At 42.0% G+C, this 12,565-nt stretch overlaps 1 protein-coding gene across 2 annotated transcripts in view; it reads left to right on the plus strand.

The window, feature by feature from the left end:
* atrn (attractin) overlaps window positions 1-12,565 on the plus strand; it is an 85,935-nt gene that overhangs the window by 10,509 nt on the left and 62,861 nt on the right. For both annotated transcript variants that reach the window (XM_072677831.1, XM_072677832.1), the window contains exons 3-7: window positions 374-487; window positions 3,831-3,959; window positions 8,157-8,359; window positions 11,770-11,938; window positions 12,077-12,167. In XM_072677831.1, coding sequence (XP_072533932.1) covers window positions 374-487; window positions 3,831-3,959; window positions 8,157-8,359; window positions 11,770-11,938; window positions 12,077-12,167 — 706 coding nt within the window. The remainder of the gene's footprint in view (window positions 1-373; window positions 488-3,830; window positions 3,960-8,156; window positions 8,360-11,769; window positions 11,939-12,076; window positions 12,168-12,565) is intronic.

Genomic DNA, 12,565 nt, shown 5'->3' on the forward strand with positions numbered 1-12,565 from the left:
TTTGTGTATGTTGAACATTGATTTTTTTCTGTTTAATTTATAATGTAAGGTATTACATTTTATGCTGTTTATTACATTACACTACATTATTGTGCTGAATGAAGGCTTGATCACATCACCAGCAATTTATTCTGTTTACACAAAGCAGTCTAGTCATTTCCCAGATGTTGTACTAGAGCACAAGTTCACCCCGGTCCACTCTAATGGGAATTCTTGTGTCCTCCCTTAACACCTACCTGTTTAATTAGCAGTAAATACTCCGGTAGTCAAGAGTGCATGTGTAAAAGGGTCCAGACATACTCCCGTGTCATTTTCTGTGAATTATTCATAACATTTACGCACAGTCACACACTGATGTTTACTCTGTGTGCAGGGCTAACTCAATTCTGAGACTGCGCTTTGAGCATTTCGCCACTGAGTGCAGCTGGGACCACCTGTATGTGTACGATGGAGACTCTATCTACTCCCCTCTACTGGCTGCATTCAGGTAAATGAGCATGTTTATGAAAAATGTGTGTTTAAAAAAAACAAAAAAAAAACAAAGTCTAAGCTCAGCTTTACATGATTATTATCTTGCACCTTCTTGTTTCCACACGTCTTACAAGCTTTCAGGGTTTTTGTTTCCCTTAATATAGTGTGTTTATTACAGGTGCTCCGCTGTGGGTTAAGTGAAGTTCAGAAGGAGAACGCCTCTTACTTTCTAACCTAAGTTTCCATTTAACTGACACCCCACTGCTTCCCCTCTGATTATGGAAACAAGGTGGTTCAGCCTTTTACTCTTAATTTAGCGAAATCTGTGCGTATTTCAGTGACTAAAATGTGAACAGTCATTAAGAGTGAGTGATCTAAAATGTTCCTCTGTAGAGACACTAACAGAATTGTTCACAGTGGTGTTGGGAGGAACCACACACCTAAGGTTTAACACCTGTAAAAGCTATGCTTAAGACATGGCTTTATGGTTGTTTTGAGAAGCCTTTGACCTTAAACATAAGCTGTGTCCAGCACTGTGCCCTGTGCATGTAATGCACTACTTTGGGGTTCTGCCATTTTATAGTGGTGTCCGAAATTGTAGTGCCGAATTTTCAGTGCACTGTAATGATCCCACAATGCACTGCAAGAAATAGCTTACAAACGATGTACACTAAAAGGATGTGGTGTAATCTCCATGATCCATCCCTTTGTTTGGTTTGAAGATTCGTGCTCAGCTTATCTGAGGAAGACCGTTGGTCGGATGGTTTATGCTCACGCAAACAGTGATGCGTCCGAAATCGTTCACTACCTCGAGTTTTGTTCCCCACAATAGTGCACTATATAGTAATCTGGATTTTCAGCCATACCTCAGAGTCTAGTTGCGGTGCCTTTTCCCGTCACAACCTGCTCCAACCCTGCTGAGCTCGGCTACTGTTCCTGTTCCAACCCTGCAGAGCAAGGTGAATAGAGTACGGTTTGGCACACAGCTATAGTTTTCAAAATCCACTGATTGTGGAGAGTAACTTGGGCATTCCAAGGCAAAATAGCTCCTGATTGGGAATAATAGCAATAGCATTGTGGCATTGCAACCCCTGGTTCCCATTGCCGCCACTGAAAGGAATCTGACAGTTTCCTCTTCTCTCCTGACCATGCATCATTTTACACCAAATCACTCTGAATAGCTTGGCTTACATGTCAAGCATTTAACTATACAGTGGTGAAATCTTAGTGGAATTCCCCTTTAAGGGATCAGACACACCAGACCAATGAGGAAGGCTTAGCACCAACTAAGGCTGAATGATCTCCTTCTGTTAGCTCTGTCTTCTCTTGTGTTGTGTAGAAGTTTGTAATGTGCACATGCCATAACAACCTGTGTGAAAGAAAAGAAATCTCCATAGCAGGAGGGGGGCTGAAGGCTGTGTTTTAAATCAAAGAAAGAAAGAAAGCTAAAGTATCCACAAGGGTGCAGGCTGGCAGATTTGACCAGAAGCGAAGGGCTAACAGACTTTTCCACAAGGGTAAGGCTTTAAGTAAAGGCTGCTGTTGAAAAATGAGGCTACGCTCACTGTGTACCCTCTTGAGAGTGCAGTTTGTTTACTTTGCTCTCGTTCATTTCTCTCTTAGTGTGCTGATTTGCAGCCTTCTCCCATTGCCGATGGCTATGTAACTTGCTCCAGTGGCCCGAGTGGTGCTAACAAAGTGCCGCTACCTAGAGTGGGACACACTAAACAAACTTCAGGTGCCCACTGACCTTTTTAGAGTCATCTTCCCTCCTACAGCATGTAAAAAATAAAAAATACAAAAGAAATACAAGACTGCTATTTAATCTGCCTGTTTAATCAATTAATCATGTGTTCCCCTGATTTGCTGATATTGCAGTTTCCAGTTTAGAGAGGATGGAGCCATGAGTGTACCACTCAACTCAAGCTTGTCTAGAATTTACAGTTATCAGCCCACATTTCAGCTGTAGTCCAGGACTGTAGCAAATTAACATGCAGTGGCCAGCTTATGTCCAGAGAATATGGTATTTTGTGTTGCTTATAAAACACACAATGACTGTACGCACACACGCTCAGAGCGGTGGGCAGCAAGGTGTCGAACCCACAACCTTGTCATCAGTAGCCCGGTGCTCTAACCGCTGAGCCACCACTGCCCCTCAGTAGTAACGGTCACTGAGCCAATAGGCATGCTTTTCCCTGGTGATAGTTAGTCTGGTACTACATTCATGTTCTGAACATCAGCACTATGTGAGCTCCAATTCCCAAAAAGATTTTGTAAACGTGGATTTAGAATGGCATCTAAACACACTTATGAGTTTTAGATATTTACAAATATTATATTATTTATTTATATCATTTTCTTATTTATGTGGCTTAGACTCAGACCTCCACTGTATGATCCTTTCTGCTCATGCTGTGCTTGTTAGCATTGCAGCTATCCTGCTCCTAACCTGGTGTATTGCATCAACATGTTGGGTGACTTGATGTACAAAACTTAGAGATTTCCACTGGAAGAATATTTGGACTGTCTCTTTCACCTGAACGTTTCGTGCTGCACTCTGCCATCTTGCATGCATGCATCTTACATCCTGTCCTCTCGACTGTTCCATTGGTTAAAGTCACGCACATGATTAATTGTCCCTCTTCACGCGGCTGTCGTACTTATATGCCAGATTAAAATTTATCAAAAGATATTTACTGATAATTTCTGAAGTTTTTAGCTTGATAAAATCTTGCTATTTAACTTTATTTATTAAATGTGAATCACACTGGCATATAAAGCTGTTACCAACAGGTAAAGCCAGTTATTGTGCACTTGCTATCCGCTATCGAGCTAACCTTGTGCAAGATCAGCATATAATTAGGATCCAAATAAAATAATAAAGCGAAGTAAAAGGAAAAAAAAACTACAAGATACAAAACACAAGATATAAAACACTATGAAGGCGGGGCAACTCGATTGGCTAACCAGTAGCATGCTAGCTACATCGGCTGGCTGACGTATTGGGTCCTAAATGGTCCTTCTGTAAGATGATTTCAGAGGGGATAACATGTGTCCCAGGGGATAGGATATGTCCTGACACCGGACCGGCTAATAAACTAAAGGGCCAGAGAGCAACACACAGAGGATGTATGGCTTCATTCTCTGCTCCACTACATCCTTATGTACTTAATTGTTTGCCTCTATATCAAAGTTTAACACACTTTTCTTGCTGAAAAGACTTCCTCTTCTTCTGAAACTTCTTCTTTAGTGCTGTCAGTACTTCACATCCGATCATCTGAGAACTTCAGCCTGCTGAACATGGATTTCTTTCATTCAGGTATGTTTTCAACACTAATATTCGCTCTCTTTTGTTGCAGTGGACTGATTGTTCCTGAGCACTACAGCAATGAAACGGTTCCAGAGGTGGTGTCCGAGTCCGGCTATGCACTCCTGCACTTTTTCAGTGATGCTGCCTACAATCTTACTGGCTTCAACATTTCCTACAGGTGAGCTCTGAATGCACATCACCCCAAAATCGTTTCTTTGAGTTGTTTTTTTTACCTCAGATATGGTGAGGAAATGCATCTGAAACAGAACTTTCCAAAAAGGAGAACCAATGATTTCCCTTTTTTTCACTATTCACTATCAGGCCTGTGTTATCTGTCCTTCTCTAAAAATCTGGTTTTCCTGTTTGCGACAGTAGTCTGTCACTGACAGGGTGAGAACATTTAGTCTTTAGCATTTCTTAATGCTTTTCAGAAAGGAGAGCATTTGCTTCCATTTTGTTCACTTAGCTTTTTTTATTGATTTCTTAAAAGCAGTGTGTCTGTTTAATTGACAGGCTGAGTTTAAGACAGTTATTAAAGGGATTTATAAATAAATAAATAATTTCACATTTGTGCCTAGGCAACCTCTGAAAACCTGTGGACCACAGAAAATGTAAGATTCTACATATGGACTAGAGATTTCTTTTTTTTTTTTTTTAATTAATTGGCCATAAAAGTCTAAAATTGGACTAGTGAATTATGGTTTGCAATTAGCAGAGAATTTTCTCTAACGTTATACATAGTCTTATTTTATCGTCTTGTATATCATTGCTGTGACGGCCCAGTCTAGAATCAGGAGTTTGAGAATGGCCTCTTTCCCCCAAAACCCTCTGCCAGACCAAAAACCAGACATTTGCAGGAGTGTTTATGCGGGGTTGAGCATGTGCGAAAATTACAAAACTGCTTCCACAACATAAGTCCTTGAGGAAGTCCATTCACTCTGCGGCCATCGCCCGGCAGTCATGAAAGACCAGTCTCTATCTCTATGAATGGGGAGAGACAAAAATACTGGAAACTGAAGGTCAAATTACCATTTCAAATGTAAATCACTGATAATATCTGATGAAAACCCATAAGTTTGTAGCATTTGGGTCAGTAATGCACATAATGTGACACTTTATCTTGTTTATCTCCACGTCACCGGGGGCGGTTCCTCGTCCCGTGATGTAACAAGCAAGCTGATTGGCCCTTTATGTTGAAAGGCGAGACTTTATCCGTAAACCGATGCCATGTCTCCTCATTTATTACTTCTCTGTTGCAACACAACCAGACCAGAAATAAACTAAACAAACCTGAAATAAAAGAAACCCTTAAAAAAACAATAACTTCCTGTTGCAAAACAGAAAACGGTTAAAGTCCATCTACCTTTTCCCCCTGTTAAAGTGCCGGATTGCTCTGAACAGGATGTCCAGGTCATCTCTTTGCTGGTGACAGCTTCCCTCCAGGTGGAGTCTTGTGCCTTTTTCTTTTATAGAGTAAGAGCCCTGTGTGGCCAGTCATAGATCTGCGCTTAGGAGACCCAGAGGCCAAAAATGGAAACTTTACATAAGAATAAAAACCTTAACTTTCAATGGAAGATTTTATTTCAAGTCATTTCGGAGCATTTCTGTTAATCCTGAAAATTTCGCACAGTGTAAAGAACAGTTTTGCACAGTGTCACATTATGTCAAATAGTGAAACAGACAAAAATGGAGATCTAAGGAGACTGTTTCTCCATTCTCATATTCGGTAACATGTATACCTCACCAGAGGGCAGTATAGAGCCCACGTCTTGCCTTTCGGTCAGATGTTCTAATCTGTTGAGTCCACTGAAGGAAATATAGAAAAGCTACTGCAGTAATCTAACTGATGCCATGCGTTGTGCTCTACCACAGCTGCACCACATAGGAAGCAGCACGGAGAAGCTCTGATGGACGCCACACTCAAGCTCATGTTACACTTCCCTCACAGATTTAACAGATTTGACTGAAGTCTCCATCCTTCACATAGATATTAATGGGTCCAATCCACTGCTTAGTGACCACAAAGATGAAAGTCACATCTAAGTGTGGATCGTAACAGCACTGATGACTCCTCATCCAGCTAGATGGGGTCTTTTTCCTCTCATCTCGGAGCACCCTGTGGGTTGTCCCCTGTAACAAGACTGTGGCGTAGGGAAAGAGGGAGCACACAGATGTGTTTGATGGCTTTGGCCTCAACGTCTGGGGAGTTCTGGTGCTTACTGGTACGGTTTCTATAGCGACAGCATTCATTTTGGACCCCCCCTTCCCTCCCAAAGAAACACTGTGGAGTGTGATATCAAAAGAACATCAAACACAACCCCCCCCCCCCCGGTCTCTGTGTCTGTCTGTGTGTGTCTCTCTCGGTCTCTCTCTCTCGCTACAAACACACATTCATGCTCATCCTTCAGACACTCCTCTCTTATCCACACAGAAAAACAAGGCTCACTGAAGAACATCAAACAGATGCTTGACTAGTTTGCCGCTCTCCCTTTCACACACGCCCTTGTACACACACCCTGGGCTCTGTTCAGCTGTAGAGGAGAGTGAGCTGCCTACTAATCGGGGAAGCAGTAGCTGTGCTATTACCAGCGCAGGTTTAAAAGCAGCTCCTGGGCTGAGAAAACTGGCTAGAGCTAATGTTAGCGGGCTGGCGCGCTCTTTCTTTATCTGCTCAAGCTAATTGTATTTAACACTCTGTGACTAATGTCAGCACAGCTGTGTCTGTGTTTACACCTGTTCTGTTGGTGATTTAAGGGAAAACAAGGGTTCAATACCAAAATTATACAATGATTGTCCAAGACGTACTTAAGGAATCCTACAAGGTGGGGGGGTGACTACTTATGTAAGAGAAGAGGTGAAAGTGTGTGCAGAATGTGTGCCGGTGTACTTCCTTATTGTTCTGGCTAGAGCTGCTCAGTGCAGCAGGCTAGTCATGTGTGGTACCAGAATGAAGTGAAGATTATTCATTTATTCATTTTAAAGGTCTGCATTCTTTCTCTTCTTAAGAAGCTTCATGAAAACTGAAATTAATATTTGTATTATTACCGATGACCTGTCTCTCTGTCTCTCTCTCTCTCTGTCTCTCTGTCTCTCTCTCTCTGTCTCTCCCTTGCTGGCTGTCTGTGTCTCTCTCTCTCTCTCTCTCTCTCTCTCTCTCTCTCTCTCTCTCTCTCTCTCTCTCTCTCTCTCTCTCTCTCTCTCTCGCTGGCGTGCTGGCTGTCTCCCTCCCTCGCTGTCTGTCTGTCTGTCTGTCTCTCTCTCTCTCCCTCGCTGTCTGTCTCTCTCTTACTCTCTCTCTCTCGCTGTCTGTCTGTCTCTTTCTCTCTCATTTTTAGTTTGGGGTTCTTTCTCGCTCATGCTCTTTTTTGCTTTGTCTTGCTTTCTCTCGCTCACTCTGGCTCTTTCTCACTCCCATTTTTATTTTGTCTCTTCTATAACTCTTCTATTTTTTGTCTCTGTCTTTCATTTTTGATTTGTCTCGCTTGCACACCTGTACAGATGTTCTTTTCTTTTCTGTAAATACATCTTTCAGCTCTTTATTACCTTTATTACCTTTAGTACTTTCTACTTTTTTTTTTATTTATCCCCTACCCTATTTATTGTTTAGTGTAATTTTCCTTTAGTTTAAGACTGTGTTCTGTGTTTCTTTGTTACTTGTCATACGTGTTGCTCTCACCAAGACAAATTCCTTGTATGGGTAACATACTTGGTGAAATAAAGAGATTCTGATTCTGATTCTGATTCTGATTGCATCTTTATCAGTCTTTCACTCTGTCTCTCTTGCTCTTTCAATTTGCTTTGTCTTACTCTGTTTATTGCTCTGTCTCTCTCAAGCTCTCTTACTTTCTTACTGTTTTTTCTCTCTCCCTCTGTCACTCTTTCATTGTTGCTTTCTCTTGCTCTGTTTTTCTCTCTCTGTCTCGCTGTCCTTTTTCATTTTTGCTTTGACTTCTTTCTAACCCTCGTTCTGTCCCCCTCTCGCTTTTATTTTTGCTTTATCTTTTTCTTTCTGTTCTCTCACCCTCACTCTGCCTCTCTGTCTGACTCACTCCTCTGTCTTGCTCATTCTCTGCTTCTCTCTCTCTCTCTCTCTCTCTCTCTCTCTCTCTCTCTCTCTCTCTCTCTCTCTCACTCCCTGTGTTGTCCCTCTCTAAGGTGTAAGACACATTTGTATTTGCGTATGAAGCTCTGTCTGTTTAGCTGAATATTGTTGATTATGCTGGTTTTTCTACAGTGTAGGTGTAATGATGCATACTCTGTAACAAGTAATAACACCTTATTATGGTCTATAATTAATGTTCTGTCCTGTCCAGTTATTAACACGCACTCTCTCTCTGTCTCTCTGTGTGTAACTCTTCCCCACCCCCTCTCCCAGGATAAATACGTGTCCCAATAACTGCTCTGGTCATGGTGTGTGTCGGCTGGCTAACTCCAGTGAGACGGTGCAGTGTGAGTGTGAAGAGGGCTGGAAAGGAGAGGCGTGTGCCGTGTCATACTGTGCCTTGAACTGTGGTTACCCTGTGCGGGGCCAGTGCCAAACCAGCACCAAGCGCTGCCGCTGCAAACCCGGGTGGCAAGGTGGGCTATGTTTATTTGTGTACGGCCAAAGACAAAAGAAAGAAAACCCTTCTGTTTCTGTGCTCGATTTATCTGACCTGCTGTGTGCATTTGCTGAAAACAGGAGATGAGCTCTCGCAGCGTTAGCCTGCAAGGTGCCTTACTCCAGGGCTAATTGTCAGATCACACGGTTTCAGTGGAAACTTGGCAGAAAACGCTGGCTCGGCTGAGGCTGGCCGGTATTGATTCATGCTTTTATTTGTGTGTGTGTGTGTGTGTGTGTGTGTGTGTGTGTGTGTGTGTGTGTGTGTGTGTGTGTGTGTGTGTGTGTGTGTGTTTTTCTGATTAGGTTCGCAATAGCACGCCCATCTCTATCGGTATGTGGCAAATATTGCGTAGCTGCTTGTCATCTGGCCTACAGAGTTTGTAGGTTTATGGCTCTATAAAAATTCCCCTCTTGTAAAGCTATTTTTGAGGTGTGTTGAAATGAGTCATGGTGGATATTAAGCTGCCCTTGCTGTTCCATCTTTATGTCTCTGCAGAACTGTTTTCTGTGTATCTTCCTAGTTCATTTTCTCTCTCAGTCTCCCAGTCTTTTTGTCTGTAAGTCTGTGTACAGGATTTACCACATTACACCCTGTACTTAGGCACATACTTCAGTCCTTCACCCTCTTAACTGTACTCTCATAACATCAGTTTCCTAGACCCTAAAAAAAGAACCCTGTGGGACCAAACCATTTGTTGTAAATCCAACATAATTATACACTGACCCAGCACTTCATTAAAGCCATTGTCCCTTGTCTCTATATCAGCTTCCCTTACCATATAGGGGCACTTGGTGGTTAGGTAATTCTGTATTGTAGTCAATGGTCAGGACCCCACAGGACCACCACAGAGCAGGTATTGTTTGGGTGGTGGGTTTTTCTCGGCACTGCAGTAACACTGGCATGGTAGTGTTGTGTTTGTGTGTGTTCTGCTTGTACGAGTGGATCAGACTGAGCAGCAGTAGCCAGAAATATCCACACTAACACACCACTACCATGATGTCAGTGTCCCTGCAGTGCTGAGAATGACCCACCACCCAAATAATACACTGCTCTGTGGTGGTCCTGTGGGGTCCTGAGCATTGAAGAACAGGGTAAAAGGAGGCTAACAGAGTATGCAGAGAAACAGATGGACTACAGCCTGGAATTATAGAACTACACAGTGCTCTATATGGTGAGTGAAGCTGATAAAATGGACAGTGAGTGCAGAAACAAAGGAGATGGTGTTAATGAAGTGGCTGTTTACTGAAAACCTAGGGTTCAGAATGCTAGGGAAATGAACATTTGAACAGGTTAGGGGTGTGAGGCTGGCACTAGTAATAATGTGGCTAGACCTGAAGTCTGAGCCGGTGTTGATGTGTAGGTATGAGTTCTGAAGAGGGCTCACTCTATATTGCTTTGTCACTGCTGGCATCATGTTCTTCTGCTAGCGGGCTGTGCTCACGCAGTCCGCACTGTGTCAGCACAGTTCAGTTTTATATCACTCACTGCAGTCGATACAGTCTTCCAGGGCCAGATAGCACTGCAATTTACTGTCTGTGTGTGTCTGTTGATTCCAGACAGAGGTTTAATGTATAAAACTACAGTTTCTGCTTGACTGAGTAGCACTTCAGCTTGCTTTTTGTGCTTCGTTTCTGTATTCCAGTCAGATGTACATACAGTGCCCTCCATAATTATTGGCACCCCTGGTTAAGATGCGTTCTTTAGCTTCTAATAAATTGAGTTTTTTCTAAATAATATAGAACCACGATGGAAAAAAAGAGTAAAATCCAACCTTTAACTCAAGTGAATTTATTCAGTAGGAAAAAAATCCCACATTAAGAAATAATTGTTTAACATCAAATCATGTGTGCCACAATTATTGGCACCCCTGATGTTAATACTTTGAACAACCCCCTTTTGCCAACAAAACAGCACCTAATCTTCTCTTATGTTTCACAAGATGGGAGAATACAGATAGAGGGATCTTTGTAGACCATCCCATTTCTGTGTAGATTTGGCCATATGTTTTGGGTCATTATCTTGCTGAAAGTGACGACCCATTTTCAGCTTTTGGGCAGAAGCCACCAGATTTTGTTTTAAAATGTCCTGGTATTTCAAAGCATTCATGATGCCATGCACCCTAACAAGGTTCCCAGGGCCTTTGGAAGAGAAACAGGCCCACAGCATCACTGATCCACCCCCATATTTCACAGTGGGTATGAGGTGTTATGCCAGACCCACTTAGAGCATTTGTTGCCAAAAAGCTCTATCTTAGTTTCATCTGACCAAAGCACACGGTCCCAGTTGAAATGGCCTCTGTTTCACATCATATTTATACCCCAGGGAAACAGGAAGTTGTGAATTACTAATTAAATGTTCCTACATACTCTGATCAACTTCGTAAACTACTGTAGAATTGACAAATACTTTAATTACATTTATTTCCTAAGAAAGGTTAGAGGTGCCAATAATTGTGGAACAGGTGATTTTATGAAGAATAATTATTTCTTAGTCAGGGATTTTTTTCCCCCTTAAAATTCACTTGAGTTAAAGGTTGGATTTTACTCTTTTTTTTTTTTTTTTCCATCGTGGTCCTATATTATTTAGAAAAAAAACTCAATTTATTAGAAGCTAAAGAACACATCTTAACCAGGGGTGCCAATAATTATGGAGGGCACTGTATAGCTATGTTTTAATATTTAAAATTTAGTGTGCTTTTATATCTGGATACTGCAGAATGGAATTAGCATTGCTGTCGAGATTAGTTAAGTGTTCTTCTACATCTCTTGATGTTACAAGGCCGGAGCAGGAGGTGGTATTTTGTAAATGGACCTAATGTTTGCTTGTGCTTGGGGTCATTTTCATAAGTAATGGTAACTAATTGAATTCATTTTTGCAGGCGCGTTTCATCGTTTTACGTGTCAGGTTTTTATATAGCGTTTAATTTGCTCTTCAGCTTGATGTTCCTCCCATTGCACAAAAACACACTCTGCTCAAGATCTCATAACTACAGGCCAGCATTGATTCTGTAAGTCATTCAAGCAATTCTGATTCGGCTTGCGGCTTGTCGATGTAGATTAGTTCTGCATATTTAGCCATATAATATCATTTTACTTCTGAAAATACACATTGATTTAAGATGCACCAGATATTGGCAGTGATTTGAGAAGAATTCAGTTTAACTTAAGCTTAAGCATGTCTAGAAAAAGTGTGTATTTCTCCAACTCTTATTTTTATTTATTTATGGACAAATTCTGTGCTTCCTGCTTCCAGTGATAATACCCTCCTAGTTTTTGACCTTGTTTGTAGGTTAGACTTCAGCGTGTCTGGTAGGGAAGAGATAATGATTGAACCATCTTTTTATGATGTGAGTTAATAAGTGACGTGTGTGTTTCTTTCTCTCAGGCCCTGATTGTTCGGTGTCTGTACCTGCTAATGTTTCTTTTTGGACACATGAGGAGTACAGTGGGTATGGGCTGGCTCGGGCATCCCATAAAGCTGTGGTGCTTAGAGATGTCATGTGGGTGATCGGTGGACACGTGTTCAACTACTCGAACTACCAGATGGTGACAGCGTGAGTTTGAATGGAAAAAAATCGTGGGGGGGGGTGGTGCACACATATATCCACCTGTACCATGAGGAATGACCTCTCTCTCTCTCTCTCTCTCTCTCTCTCTCTCTCTCTCTCTCTCTCTCTCTCTCTCTCTCTCAGGTTCAACCTCTCCTCTCAGACGTGGATATCTCTGAACCGTTCAGTCAACTATGTCGCTGCACGCTATGGTCACTCTCTCGCTGTGCATGAGGTGTGTGTATGTGGACATTTTAATTGTGGATTCTACTGTGAACCACTCCAAGCATGACCAGCCTTTTAAATGTGAAGCACCTCCACATCCCATTTAGATTAAAAAGAACCCTAGAACCCTTTGTCACATTGCCTACCAGTACAATGAATTTCAGTCTCCGTAAGTGAAATGCTCTGACTGGTGATGAGAGCAGTGTTGACGCTCCACCTCAGCACCCTGGGGAGCAGTTGAGAGATTAGGTGCTTTGGTTAAGTAAAACTGCAGGATTCTCCAAGTGAGAGGGCTTTTCACATTTAGCATTAATCACTGAAATGAAATGTCAGTCCTGGTCATATGTACTTGTGTGTGTGATGCTTTGTGCAATAGTGTAATGCTTTGCATCTGTGACAATGTTTTAT

Source organism: Salminus brasiliensis, chromosome 4 (genome assembly GCF_030463535.1).
Source record: "Salminus brasiliensis chromosome 4, fSalBra1.hap2, whole genome shotgun sequence".
In the NCBI taxonomy this organism is placed as follows: Eukaryota; Metazoa; Chordata; class Actinopteri; order Characiformes; family Bryconidae; genus Salminus; species Salminus brasiliensis.